The sequence below is a fragment of the Monodelphis domestica genome, chromosome 7, assembly GCF_027887165.1.
Source record: "Monodelphis domestica isolate mMonDom1 chromosome 7, mMonDom1.pri, whole genome shotgun sequence".
Taxonomy (NCBI): Eukaryota; Metazoa; Chordata; class Mammalia; order Didelphimorphia; family Didelphidae; genus Monodelphis; species Monodelphis domestica.
Genome location: NC_077233.1, coordinates 136,654,135 through 136,669,429, shown reverse-complemented (window position 1 = coordinate 136,669,429; position 15,295 = coordinate 136,654,135). Strand labels below are relative to the sequence as shown.

Below are 15,295 nucleotides of genomic sequence, written 5' to 3'. Positions count from 1 at the left end.
AATAATAAAAATATTATATATGTGGGAGATTTATTAATGATCATTAGAAATAAAAGAATAAGAGGAATTACAAAATAAAGACCACATGCCCATGGCTGTTTAGCCATTTCAAAATCCCCACTCACCACCTCCATGCTCACCAACAGGGCCAAAAGAGGACCACCCACTCAATATTTATCCCCTTTCTAGAGGAAGTATGTAATGAAAGGAAGTCAGTGGGCTCCCAGGAAATGCAGTTCTTTTTAAGGGTAACAGATTTTCAATTATATATTACTTAACAAAATTAAGACCATGTGACTAAGTTCTCCTTGTCTATTTAAAGGGCCTCCTCTACCAAAGCTGAGACAGGAAGAGAAGAGAGCAAGAGCCAAGGCTACACCAAAATTTATATCCTTCCTAAGTCAGCACATAGCGTGAGGAGAGTGGGATGCTGGGAGTTGTAGTTTTAGGATACAGATCCTAATTACACAATTCCCTCTGTGATTTCCATGGGAAATAAGCATATAGAAATCTCCCAGATTTATATTCCTAGTTTCCCCATGGAATCAGTACATATAAAGAACTTATATCTCTAAAGATCTCCAAACAGAGGTACATACAAAGGGGAAATTACAATAATTTGAGGACTTAAAAGGGAAAAAAAGAGAAAGAGAACAAAACCAATGATCACTAGGTGCATTGACAAAAAGCTAATTAGGGGGTTGTGAAACGGGGGATTGTGAAAGGGAAATCTTTATTCTCTTTGTCTATCTTGAATTAATCAACTACAAAACTTAAAAAAACACCCCTACTTAACACTAAGTAAGGGAGTTCACAGTCACTTACTTGGAGAGTTCCAACCTTTTAACTCAGTCAGAAACTGAATCCTTTGATAAGAGTTGATACCTTCAGAGGACAAGAGGTATAGATCCCAAAATTGTGAATCCTATGATCAGAGTTGACTCCTTCAGAGGATGAGAGGTGTGAATCCCACATACACAGCCCTCTGGGCAGTGCTAGACAATTTGGAAACTATGATTGGTCCTTGTCAAAAAGGGAAAGGACAAGAAGTCACCATAAAAGCAAGCCCCAAACTCCCTCAGAAGAGATTGTCTTTGAGAAGATAGTCTGAAGAGATTGTCTTCTGGAAAGTCTTCTGACTGGGGAGAGTCTTCAAGGGAGTTTCACTAGAGACTGCAGCTTGGATCCTGGGCTTGGAGTTTGTAAAGGATGATTTTAGCATTGTGACTTAAAATCTAAATTAATTGGTCGCCATGGGATATCCCAAATAATAAAATACCCATGTCAGCTGGAAATTATGGTGATTTTAATTAATACAAAGAGAAGAAATTAAAGAGAAGAGAGAGGGAGAGGAAAGAGTTAATTTAAACTGTCCAGGCTGAGCCAGGCAGGAGTTAAAGGCCTTGGCCAAAGGGGCCTCCCTGAGCCCAAGGGAAAAGGAAGTCAGCCTTATCACTCACCACGAAATCAACTCAAGGAAGCTGTCTGAGTGAGCTCCTTCAGGCTCTTTCAGGATCTAACTGGTGCCCAGGCTGCTCACAGGAAGTGATCAGCCAGATCCACCTCTCTGGGAAAAGAGAGTGAAGGGAGAAAGTGATGTGCCCTATATAGACAGTTTTATGTCATTTTCCTGCGTCTCATCTGTACCAATGGTAGCTTAGCTTGACTAAGGACAGCCCAGAGGTCTGTCAGCTGTTTTTGCACATGTATATTGAAGGCCATCCTCCTAGATCCTTAATTCTTAAGTATGGGTGCAGACATTCGTGACCTTGTTAGACTAAGTAGGGTGGAGCAATGTAAAGTTCCCAAGACATTCCTGATCAAATGTCTCCATTGTTACAATCAGGAAATAACTAAATCAAATCTTCTAAAGTATGGTCTGAGTAGGGTGGAGTAATTATAAAATTAACAAGTTTGGCTTCAACTTAGGTTCTGACTCCTGGACTACTTCTTTAGGTTAGTGAAAGGCTGACTCATTTCCTAATAGACTAGCTTCCATCTTGGAGAAGACTATGTGGTTACTACCAGTCTTCCTGCTTGAAAGCTAATTAATCTCTGTCTGGATTAAGCAGACCCAGAGTAAACATTTAGGTTGATAGGATAGATAACCTCTCTGACCTCTTCACATTTCTCTAATTTATTGTTTCCTCTACATTTTGTAAATATTTGTAAATAAATTTCAGACTCAAAATATAATAAATACTGGCTATCATATAATTGCATATGATCATTGTCTAGCCATTAATTTTAACACTTACGCCTGGAAATGCTTGAATTTGGCTATTACATTCCTTGGTGTTGCCTAATGAGGATTTAATGTAGGAGGTGATCTATAGACTCTTTCAATGTCTGTTTTTCACTCTTGTTCAAAAATATCAGGGCAGTTTTCTTGGATAATTTCTTATACTATGATGTCAAAGCCTCTATTCCCCCCCCCCCCCCCCAAGCTTTCAGATTGTCTCTCCTGGATCTGTTTTCTATGTCTGTTGTCTTTTCAATGACAATGTCTTTTTCAATCTCTTTTCATGTTTCCTTCTATTTTGTCATTCTTTTGATTTTGCTTTATTCTTGCTGTCACAGGAGATCATTGGCTTCTACTTGCCCAATTCTAGTCTTTAAAGACTGGTTTTCAGCTATGATCTTTTAATTTTCCTTTTCAGTTTGGTTTATCCTGCTTTTCATGGCTTCCAACAGGTCAATTCTAGTCTCCAATTTGCGTATTATTTCATTTGATTTCTGTACTTCTATGTCCATATGGGCCATTTTGTCTTTTAAGCTGTTATTTTCTTTTTGAATTACTTTCATTTCTTTTTCCCCTCTTTTCTTCCCATTTTTCTTCTGTCTTTCTTACTTGGTTCTGGGACTCCTTTTTCGAGTTCCTTGAGAACTTGTGACCAATTTCCATTTTTTTTTTTGAAAGTTTAGATGTGTTTGCTTGTTTGTCATTTTCTGCTGTTGCTTCTGTATTTTGCTCTTTTTCTTCATAGAAATTATTCAGGGTCAAAAGCTTTTTTTGCTTCTTATTTCTTTTGTTAATTGTGGATTGCATTTCCTGTATGTTGGACACTGCTTTCTTAGTTTCTGTCTCCCAGGGCTTTGCATTGATAATATTGTACAGGCAGTTCTTGTACTTTTAAGCAAATTGGCCTGAGGCTATTTTTCCAGTCCCAACTGTCACAGTCTGCCTCACTTCTGCCCAACCCCTGTGTTCTGCTGCCCAGGCTCTGCACTCTTAAGGTCCCAAGTCTTGCTCCCAAGGCCTTGCACTGTCCTCAGAGGTAAGTCTGTGGTTCTTTCAGTCAGCCATCAAGAATTTAAAGATTGCCCTAGTACTTGCTCTGACTCTGGTGTGGTAGGTGGTGTGATCAGCTTGTGCTTGGATAAGAGTAATTTTCCCCCCATGGAAATTCCCTAATACTGCCTACCTTTTAGGCTACATCCCAAGGGAGAGCCCCTTTACTTCATCTGATTTTGATTTTTGTCCTTTTGAGATGCTTTGAAGTTATTGGTTGTGAGGAGAGTCCAAGAGTTTTTGCTACTCTGTGGCCATCTTAACTCTGTTTCCTACAGCAAAAGTTTTTTAAAATTCAATTTTATTTTACTTTGCTTCTAATTTCCCTACCTCCTTTAACTTTTCCAACACCCTTGTACATATCCATTACATATTTGAAGTCATAGTTCAAAATAATTTTAAAAGAAACAGTGTGAAATTTAGTACAATACTATCAATTATATTTTAGTTCTTTTAGCACAGAATGACATATTCATTTAAACCATCCTATACATAATTAATAAAGAAGTTCATTTAAAATTCTTTTTAGCCACCTATAAAAGGAATTTATGTTTAAGAATTATTTAATTATTTTATGGCTTTCTTTGTCTTTCTCAAGTATTATCTATGTGATTGAATTGTCTCAATGATTATTTTATAGGTGAAAGATAATGTGGCAGTGCTCACACAAAGTGATCCATCTTTGGTGTTTTTATTTCTAACATGTTTTGCTATTTCCACCATCTCCTTCAGCTTTATGATTTCTGTGTTCTTCAATAAAGGTGAGTTAATGGAATTTTGTCTATTGGCTTAATTTTTCATAGATTCATCAGGAGAACCAAGATATCTAGGCCCTTCAGAGTCAATTGTTGATTCTCATGAGTAACCAATTTAATTTAATATTTAATTAATTAATTTAATTTATTAGAGAAAAATAATTCCAAAATCATTTCATAGGACTGTGAGATTTAAAATGGTTGAGGTCTTAAACTGTAGTGGTTAAAATAGTGGAAGATATAAATTGTGATAAATATAAGAGAGGGTGAGTAAGTTTGACCACAGAAATATGTTTCACTACAGTGTCTTGGGTTTAAAATCAAATATAAGGTGGTCGCCAGGGAAATATTCCCAATTATTCAAATAACCAAGTCAATTAGGTTTTATAGAGATTTTAATTAACAATACAATGAGTAATCAAAGAAAGAGAGAGAGAGAGTAAGAAAGGAATAAGTATGAAGGGCCTCAAGCCAATATGGCCTAGACCTGAGCCTTAAGAGAAATCAGTCAGTTTTTTATAACTCACCATAAGATCTGTCTAAGTAAAGATTTCTAATGACACCAGGCCAGCAGCATCTCAGCTGCTTTCACCAGCTCCCTCCTCCATCTGAATGTTTCAGAATCTGTCTCCTCAGAATGAGTCTCTCCAATCTGAATATTTCAGAATGACTTCCCAGCTCTTCCCTGAGCTCTTATTTTTAAGGGCAAAATTTTCTCTGTCACCTCCCCTAAGTCCTTACATCTACCAATCACTGTAGATGTTTCTAAAGGACCGCCCATTCTTAGTCCACACTATTCTATCTACCTAAGAAGGTGTGGATTTTTGAGTAATTCACACCAGGAAAGCTCTGAGTAAGTTTTCCAGTTCTTTGTTCCTTGTAAATTCACAAGTTGCTTGACCTTTATAGGTACTTAGCTTAAGAAAAGTATGGGTTTAAGTACTTTTCATTGTTCAGAAAAGAGTTTACAACTTTATCTTCCCCTAGGGCAGACCCAAGTAGGTAAAGTAGAATTCTCACATTCTTGCTTTAAGTAGAGTTCACTGCCCAAATGGGGAATGGTCTTAATCCAATCTTATAAAGTAGGGTCTGGGAAATTTTAAGGTTTACAGGACCCTTTGAAAATTAATAGTACATTGCTTTTTTTTGTCATATTTCTATATGGCAGCCCTTTTAGCTTCCTTCCAATTCATGGCAGGCTGGATCCCCTGAAAGATTATCACCCAGGTATAATCAAGCATTCTGTGGATTCTCATTCCCCAAAACACACTTCACAAGCTCCCACAAGTGCATCAACCTTTAATAATCAAGCAAATGACACACATCCAACTTAAAAGCAAAGTTATTCACTAAAATTACTTTGCAAAAACAGTAGCTATAAAATATTCACCTCTACTCCCAGCCCCACCTCCTGTAAAAAAAATTATAACATCTGGAACCTATTCTCCCCAAAACACATGATATCTGCAGGAATTGTAGGTACTCACATAGAATATACAGAAAATACATAGTCCCGATATCTTAGACCTCTGGTATCATAAAGTTCCACTTTTCTTTCTCCTTTTGTGTCATCATGCTGTTTGTTCTGGGCACAATATTTCCCTTCCTACCTCCCTAGGATGGTAATCACTCTGATAATAGATTTTACATGAGTAATCATGTATAACAGATTTCCATATTAATCATTTTGTTAAAGATCACTTGAACAAAAAAATGAAAAAGAAAGTGAAATATAATTGTTTCATTCTTTATTCAGACTCTTTAGTTCTCATTAGTAAGTGATTTGATAAAAGTCATACATGTGTGGTCATGTAAAACATATGTTCATATTGGTCATAGATGAAAGAAAACAGACAAATCCCAAAAAAAATATAGAAAGTAAAAATAGTATGTTTTGATTTACACTAAGATTACTTAAGTTCTCTTTCTCTGGTAGTGGATAGCATTTTTCATCATAAGTCTTTCAGAATTGACTTGAATCATTGTATTGATGAGAAATAGATAAGTCATTCATAGTAGATCATTGTATGATATTGCTCTTTTGGTTCTTCTTACTTTACCCTGCATCAGTTCAGGTAAGGCTTTCTACATTTTTCTGAAATCATCATGCTTGTCATTTCTTATAGCATAATAGAATTTATTTTTTAAAATTATTTTCAGTTCTGAATTATCTTCCTCTAATCTGTTTCAAATCCATTTTTAGAATGAAATAAATCTGATATCCATTATATATATATGTATATATGGAGTAATATAAAATATATTTCTAAATTAGCCATATTACCCAAAAAAAGGGCAAGAAAAATAAACTGAAAAAAATATACTTCAATTTGCACTGATTTCTTCACTTTTCTCTCTGTATGTGAATAATGTTTTCATCATGATGCCTTGGAATTGTCAGGGATCATTGTATTGATCAAAGTAACTAAGTCTTTCGTAGTTGATTATCATTATCCTAGTAACATTTATAGCCTTCTACTTAAATATCCCAATTTTGTGAGAGCTTCTTTATTATCTAGTATATAACTCCCTCCCACTTTTCTTTCAACATCATTAAAACATCATAAAACTACTCTCAAGCCCTCTCTTCTTTCTTAATTGACTCTCTGTACGACTTATGATAATGTTAGGGTTCTGATGGAGTACTTTTATTGTTCACCTACCCTCATTTGAAATGAAAAGACTTCATTTTTATATTGCCCCTTTTGGTATCTCACTTGTATTGGTTCTCTTGCATTTTATTTCTGTTTTTATATTTTAAAGTTTCTACTCACCTTTGGTCTTTTTAAAGAATGTTTGAAATCCTCTATTTCAAAGAAGGTCAATTTTCCCTGCTAGAATACTCAGCTTTTCTGGGTAAAATATTTTTTACTTCATATTTATATCTCTTGCCTTTTTAAATATCATATCCCAAGCCCCTTGTTTCCTTTTAGAGGTGCCTGATTAACCTTGTATGAGCCTGACTGCTTCTGTAGTACTTGAATTCTTTCTTTTTTCTGTCAGTTTGCTGTATTTTTTCTTTGAACTTGGAGTGCTGAATTTTGACTTATCATGTTCTGGGAGTTTTCATTTTGGGATTTCTTTTAGTAAATGATTCACTATATTCTTTATAATTTAATTTTACTCTCTTTCTAATATGTCAAAGAAATTTTCTTTTATGAATTCTTGAAATAAGATATCCAGACTCTTTAAAAAAATCATGCTTTTCAGTTTAATAATTTAAAAATGAATTTGCCTTGATCTATTTTCCATGTTTTCTTTTATTTCCTCAATCTTTTGACTTTGATTTTACTATTTCTTGTTGTCTTAAGAAGACATTGACTTTTGTCTTGTCTATTCTTATTTTCAAGGAGTCTGTCACTTGATTAAGGTTTTGCATATTTTATACTAAGCAATTAATAGATTCCTTCTATAACTTTCCTACAGAATTCTTGCTTTTTAAATTTTTCTTTCATCTTATGTTTTCATTTCACTTTAAACTGACAGTGCCACTTCTAAGTCTATTCTTCAAATAAATTAAAGAAAGAGAAAAAGGGAGGGTGGCAGCTGGGTGGTTCAGTGGATTGAGAGTCAGGCACAGAGATGGGAGGTCCTAGGTTCAGATCTGGCCTCAGACACTTCCTAGTTGTGTGACCCTGGGCAAGTCACTTAACCCTCATTGCCCAGCCCTTATCACTCTTCTGCCTTGGAGCCAACACATAGTATTGACTCCACGATGGAAGATAAGAGTTTTAATTTAAAAAAAAAAAAAGAAAGAAAAAGGAACATGTGTACAAAAAATATTTATAATAGTCCTGCTCTCTTCAACAATACTAGTGACTTAGATGAAGACATAATTAGCATGCATATGAAATTTGTAGATGGGGTGCATAGCTATTAAATTGGAGAATAAAATAGAAATCCAAAAATACTTTTTTGGGATAATATTATAGGAGAAGACAATGTGATGGTCAGATGAAGATTGATAAGAATAAATATAAAATACTATAATGGCTATGCACATTATTTGTTTGAAATTACTAACTTTTCCCCCTTGGTTTTTGTAGCTAATCTAGCAGTTGCTGCAGGAGCTATTTTCTATTTCTTCTCCTATATTCCATTCCTTTACATTGGGTATAACTACTTTGAGATGAGTCATGAAATGAAGCTGGTCTCCTGTCTCTTATCAAATGTTGCAATGTCACTGGGAATAAAGTTCATAATCTTCTTTGAAGCAAGAGGTGAGCACAGTTTTTAAGACTTTATAAAATTAATTTATTTGTTTGTTGGTTACATTAAAATTTCCAGGTATCTCACCCTTTCCTCCTTGTCATGCCATAGAATGCCATCACCCAACCCCCTCAAATTGTATATATAATTTCATCCAAGTTTCTATTTAACCATTCTTTCTCTGGAGGTAAACATTCACAAATTATTCTTCAAATATCAGTTCTGTAGCTGTATATAATGCTCTCTTAGTTATACTAATTTTGCTCTTCATTATTTCATGTAGGTCTTTCTAGGTTTCAAAAAATTAGCCTGCTTATCATTTCTTATGGTGCAGTAATATTCCATCACAATCATATACCACAGCTTGTTCAATATTCCCCAGTTGATGGGCTTCCCCTCAATTTCCAGTTCTTTGCCACCACAAAGAGAGCTGTTTTAAATACCTTGAAACATATAGCTTCTTTTCCTATTTCCCTTATTTCCCTGGGAAACATACCCAATAGTGGTATTTCTGGGTCTAAGAGTATACATAGTTTTATAATTCTCTGGACATAATTATGAATTGCTCTCCAAAATAGTTAGATAAGTTCACAGTTCCACCAACAGTGTCTTATTGTCCCTGTTTTTCCACATCCCCTCCAACATTTGTCATTTTGACTTTTTATTATTTTAGCCAATCTGATAGGTAAGTGATAATTCAGAATTGCTTGATTTGCATTTCTCTAATAAGCAATGATTATAAAAAGGAATTATTTAATTTAATGGGGGGACCTGGAGGTCCTCTTACCATAGAAATTTGTAGATCTATCTCTGAGGCAAGGATCTGCTGTCAATTGGCTACTGACTGTTTGGGCTTCTGATCAATCAGAAAACTGATTGAAGGAGTGAGTGTTATGTAGTTAGTGAATCATTTATAGATAGTGTAGGTTAGATAGACCTGGTATTTGCCAGGCAAGAAGAAGCTGTTCCCAGAAGACAATGGTTGTTATTAGGAATTTTAGGTATATTTTTAGGGTATAAGAGTAGTCATCTCTCTTTTCTCTTTTCTATCTTTCTACTGGAACTTTGTGGGGTGGCTTTTGGAAGTTTTCTTTTCTCTGGCTTAAAGGGATAATATTAATTTATAACTCTACTATATTCTCAATAAAACTTAAATTATTAAAAGCTGCTCTCTTATTTTGTCAAAACCGCTGTTTTAACCCTTACAGATTTAAGAGCATTTTTTCATATGCCTATATATGGCTTTGATTTCTTCATTCAAAAACTGCCTGTTCATATCTTTTGCCCATTTATCAATTGGAGGATGGATTGTATTATAAATCTGACAAAGTTATCTATACATTTTAGATATGAGAACTCTTTCCAAGAAATGGTCTATAAATCTTGCCCCTCCACAATTTTCTATTTTCTTTTTAATCTTGGCTATCTAATCTTGGCTAAAAGTTTTATTTTTACAAAATTTTAAAAATATTCTCATTCTTGCCAATCAGATAAATATGATGAAGAACTTTAGAGTTTTGTGAAACAAAACAAATCCCTCACTTATCCATGTCCAAAAAGATATGTCTTATTCTTCACTTTAACTATCAAGTTGTGAGTAACATAGTTTATCATTGGCCCTGGAATATTTGTTGGTCATTAAATGGTAAGAGTTCTTAAAGTCTTTCAGAGTTGTTTGTCTTTACATTTTATTACTACATAAATTATTGGTACCACTTATTTCACATTGCATAAGTTCATATAGGTCTTCCCAGCTTTCTCTGGAATGCCCTCATTATTTCTTACAGCTTAATAGTATTTCATTATACTCATATAACAGATTTGTTCAGTCATTCCACAGTTGATAAGCATCTCCCCCTTACTTTTCCACTACAAGAAGATCTATACATAATTCTTAAAAAAAAAAAAAACCCTTACCTTCTGTGAATCTTGAAATTTCTCAGACTTGTAAACTTACAAGGAGCAAAGAGGAAAAAACTTACATGAGACTATTCCCCATTTTAAACAATGAAGCTACTTAGATCTAAAATGTGAGAACTCTACTTAGATCAGAAATGGGAAGACCTCTACTCCACCCTTACTTAAGACTGCTTTAGGGGAGAAAACTCCTTGCTAAACAATGAAAGTACTTAAACCCATACTTATAATGAGGCAAAAAGTTCTTTAAGCCATGCCTATTTTTAGAATTAATACAATGGGGTGCTAAGTACCTATATATATATATATGATGTTGAGTTATTGACTTTAGATTTAAAGAAGATTTGGACTGTGCTTGATTCTTTGTATACCTAATCTGTTCAACCAATTTACATCTAATTTTTAACCAGTAGCAAAATATTTTGATAAATACTGTTTTTTTTTAAACCCTTACCTTCTGACTTAGAATCAATACTGTGTATTGGTTCCAAGGCAGAAGAGAGGTAAGGGCTGGGCAATGGGGGTCAAGTGACTTGCCCAGAGTCACATAGCTAGGAAGTTTCTGAGGCCAGATTTTAACCCAGGACCTCCCATCTCTGGACCTGACTCTCAATCCATTGAGCCACCCAGCTGCCCTCAATAAATACTGTTTTTAATGTAGTTTGAGGTCTAGTACTGCTGGACCCCTTCTTTCTCATTTTAAAAATTATTTTTCCCTTGATATTCTTGACATTTTGGTACTACAGATGAATTCTGTTATTCTTTTTTTTTCCAGCACTATAAAATAATCCTTTGGTTGTACTGAATAAGTAAATCAGTTTAGTAATATTGTCATTCTTACTATATTAACTCAGCCTTTCTATGAACAATAAATATTTCTCTAATTATATTTGTATTTTCATGAAAAGTAGCTTGTAGTTATATACAAAATGTATGCAATTCCATAAGAATGTGTCTTGGTACTTTCGAATAATTTATACAATCTTTAGTGATTTTAAATGAGATATCTTCCTCTTCCTGTTGGGCTTTGTTGGTAATATATAGAAAGTATGATGATTTATATGGATTTATTTTACATACTCAAACTATTGAAGTTATTTGTTGATTCAATTACTTTTAGTTGATTCTCTAGCTTTCTCTAAGTAAATCACCATATTATCTCAAAAATGCAACATTTGTATTCCTTTTGCTTAAGCTTAATAACTCAATATCTTTTTATTTATAAATAATTTTTATTTCCCTTTCTACTCCCCTCCCTTTTTATTCCCCCCCTTATTTTCCCTGTAGTCTTTTTAAAATTCCTCCCCTCTCCCTCCCTTGTACTGATTCCCTCCCCACCAGTCCATTTTTTACCCTTCTACTGCCCTATAGGGAGCTAATCTATTCTCTGCCCCAATGGATTGGATTGTTCTTCCCTCTTTGGGTCAGTTTCAAAGCACATAAGACTTGAGTATTTCCTATCTCCAACCTCTTTACCCTTCCAGTGTATCGATGTTCTCCCCCCCCCAGCCATGAGCTACTTTGTGACATATCAATTTACCCCCATTTGTTTCTTTTCCCATTTCTTTTAGTATTAGCCTCTTTTTTTAGTTCTTGTGTATATATACATATATGTACATATACACACACATGTATATGTATTTATGCATGCATATCTATATACTGTAAACCTCAAAATTTCTCAGACTTATGAATGTTGGAAATTTCCCCATTGGGGAATCTTCTACTTTAAAAAATTCCCTAGCAGATGGTGAGAACTCTACTTGAGTGTGGGGGCTCCTTGCCTTGGGAATATCCCTACTCCACCCTACTTAGGACTGCTTTAGGACAGAGAGCTCCTTGAGAACAATGAAAAGTACTTTGATCCATGCTTATGGAAGGGACAGGAAGTTCTTTGAGTCATGACTGTTTTAGAATTGATACAATGGGATACTAAGTACCTATAAAGGTGGGGCAACTTGTAAACTACTTAAACCTAAAAGAATGATAACTTATTCAGAGGTTTTTTCTAATGAAATTTGTCTATGCAGCAGCATTTTTTTCTTGACTTACTAAAGAGATTAAAACTACTCAGCTGTGAATTCAAAATGGGCGGTCCTTTAGAAACATCTACAGTGATTGGTAGATGTAAGGACTTAGGGGAGGTGACAGAGAAGATTTTGCCCTTAAAAATAAGAGCTCAGGGAAGAGCTGGGAAGTCATTCTGAAACATTCAGATTGGAGAGACTCATTCTGAGGAGACTGATTCTGAAACATTCAGATGGAGGAGGGAGCTGGTGAAAGCAGCTGAGATGCTGCTGGCCTGATGTCATTAGAAATCCTTACTTAGACAGATCTTGTGGTGAGTGTTAAAAAACTGACTGATTTCTCTTTTAAGACTCAGATCTAGGCCATAATGGCTTGAGGCCCTTCATACTTATTCCTTTCTTACTCTCTCTCTCTTTCTTTGATTACTCATTGTATTGTTAATTAAAATCTCTATAAAACCCAATTGACTTGGGTATTTGAATAATTGGGGATATTTCCCTGGTGACCACCTTATATTTGATTTTAAACCCAAGACACTGTAGTGAAACATTTCTGTGGTCAAATTTACTCACCCTCTCTTATATCTATCACAATTTATATCTTCCACTGTTTTAATCACTACAGTTTAAGACCTCAACCATTTTAAATCTCACAATACCTATTTATGTCTTGTCCTTTCATCCTATACAGTTTGTCACTGTTCCCTCTAAGTGTAATCTTTCTAGCTGCCCAAGTGATAGCAACAGTTTTTAAGAGTTACCAGTGACCTATTTTCTTATAGGGATACATATTTTAATTTATTGAGTCTCTTAAAATTTTTTTTGTTGTTTGTTTTGTATTTCTTTCCCCCCTCTTTTTAAATTACCTTTTGGTGATTCTCTTGAGTTCTGTGCTTGGACATCAAATTTTCCGTTCAGGTCTGGTCTTTTCTTTACGAATGCTTGGAATTCTTCTATTGTGTTGAATGAACATACTTTTCCCTGTAAGAATATAGTCAGTTTTGATGGGTATTTGATTCTTGTTTGTAGACCTAGTTCCCTTGCTTTCTGGAATATCATATTCCATGCCTTTCGGTCCTTCAGTGTGAATGCAGCCAGATCCTGAGTTATCCTCACTGTGTTTCTGTGGTATCTGAATGGCTTCTTAGCAGCTTGTAATATCTTTTCTTTCATCTGATTGTTTTTGAGTTTGGCTATAACATTCCTGAGTGTTGTCACTTGGGGATTAAGTCCAGGCGGTGATCTGTGGATTCTTTCAATCTCCACTTTCCCCTCTTGTTCTAGGATATCAGGACAAGTTTTCCTGAATAATTTCTTGTAGTATTATGTCCAGGATTTTTCTTTTGTCATGGTTTTCTGGTAGACCAATGATTCTTAAATTGTCTCTTCTCGAATGACTTTCTAAGTTTTCTGTTTTGTGAATGAGATGCTTCATATTTTCCTCATTTTTTTCATTCTTTTCGTTTTGTTTTATAGTGTCCTGCTGCCTTGTGAGGTCACTTAATTCCAGTTGTTGTATTCTGGTTCATAAAGACTGTATTTCATCCCTGGATTTTTGGTCATCCCGTTCCTTCTGGTCTGCTTTTTTTGGAGGTCATCTTTCAGCCTCTTTACCTCATCTTTCATCTCTTTTTCTCATCTTTCAACTTCTTCACCTCATCTTTCATCTCCTTTGCCTCATTTTCTAGCTGGTTGATTTTGGCTTTCAAGACACTATTTTCTCATTTTAGTTCAAGTACCTCTGTTTCCAGATTACTTATCTTAATTTTTAAGTTCTTTTCCCAATTGTCTTCAGCCTCTCTTAATTGTGTTTTGAGTTATTCCATAGCCTATATCCAATTCACTGGGATTTCTGATTTATCGTTTGCTGATATCTCCCCCTCTGTTCCATTTGCTGAGTAGAAGCTCTCTATTGTAGTTTCTTTCTTCTTTTTCTGTTGTTTGCTCAAATTCACCCCTTCTTTATTCCCTGTATTTGTCTGTGCTCTTGCTCCTCTCATTTTTTTTTTGTTTGGGGGCTTCTCTCAGTCTCCCCTCTTGGAGCTTTAACAGGAGATCTCTCGGTGTAGTCTCTGATGGAAGTTTGTTGGGGTTTGAGCTTCCCTGTCCTCTGGAGGCTTTTGATTGACTTAAAGTCCAGCAGTCAATGAGGATGGGTGTGGAGCCTGGGCTTCACTGAGTTCTGGAGACTTTTTATGGGATTAAGTTCAGCTTAGTTGGCCTGGGTGTGCTCTGAGTCCAAAACTTCCTGGATGGCTGGAGCAAATATAGAGGATCTCCACAGCTCTGGCCAGGCTGTTAGGTCTATGCTCTCCCCTAGCTCCTTCCCCGCTATCTGTGTTGGATGCTCTGAACTTATCACAGCCCTAGTTGCAATGTACGCCCTCCAGAGCAGTACCTTTGCCTGCCCAGAAGTTCCCGCTGCCTCTGGAGTCTGGGAGTCTCAGCACTCTGGGTGGGAGGGGGGATGGGTCCTGGGACCTTCCTTTTGTCTTCCCCTTAAATCTGAGTGTTCTCAGATTCTGGCTTTTGCAGGGGGGTGTACCTTTTGAATTAAGTCCAGCAGGAGGGTTCCTTGGTTCTGACTTGTTGCTAAGTTTGTTTTTCAGTACCCTGGGAGCATTCAGTTTATGATCGGTTAGCAAGGGTATTCAGAGGTCTGAACTTCTGCTCCTTCTATGCCTCCATCTTGACTCTGCCCCTCACTTCTTTGTTTTTTTGAAAGCATAAAAGCTGTAATCTGTAGAAGTGAGTTATAGAAATGTCTCAAAACTCTCCCTTGACTCAGCCAACAGACTTCTGTGTAGTACAGAACATCTTCATAGGCAACATTTAGCTCAGACAGAAATTCCTGAAATCATCTGCAGTTTAATGCATTAGCTCTAATGAAGTTAACACAAGATACCACAATTTTCATAACAGTCCCACGTCATTAATTTACTACATAGCAGCACTTGTTGGTGGATGAGGCAGTGTATTGGATGAGAATGGTTACGTTTGTCCATCTCTTGGTTAATGCAAGCAATTACTTCTTTCTTAGACACCACCATGCTAGGAGCACCATCAGTTGTCACAATGACTAGTTTAGCCCAGTT

At 35.7% G+C, this 15,295-nt stretch overlaps 1 protein-coding gene across 9 annotated transcripts in view; it reads left to right on the top strand.

Moving 5' to 3' along the window:
- The window catches only part of LOC100013411 (phospholipid-transporting ATPase ABCA3-like), a 436,423-nt gene that overhangs the window by 156,414 nt on the left and 264,714 nt on the right, over positions 1-15,295 (top strand). For 7 of the 9 annotated variants that reach the window (XM_056805568.1, XM_056805566.1, XM_056805564.1 and 4 more), the window contains 2 exons: positions 3,933-4,053; positions 8,094-8,267. The exons of the other annotated variants lie outside the window; for them this stretch is intronic. In XM_056805568.1, coding sequence (XP_056661546.1) covers positions 3,933-4,053; positions 8,094-8,267 — 295 coding nt within the window. The remainder of the gene's footprint in view (positions 1-3,932; positions 4,054-8,093; positions 8,268-15,295) is intronic. 9 annotated transcript variants of the gene reach the window in all.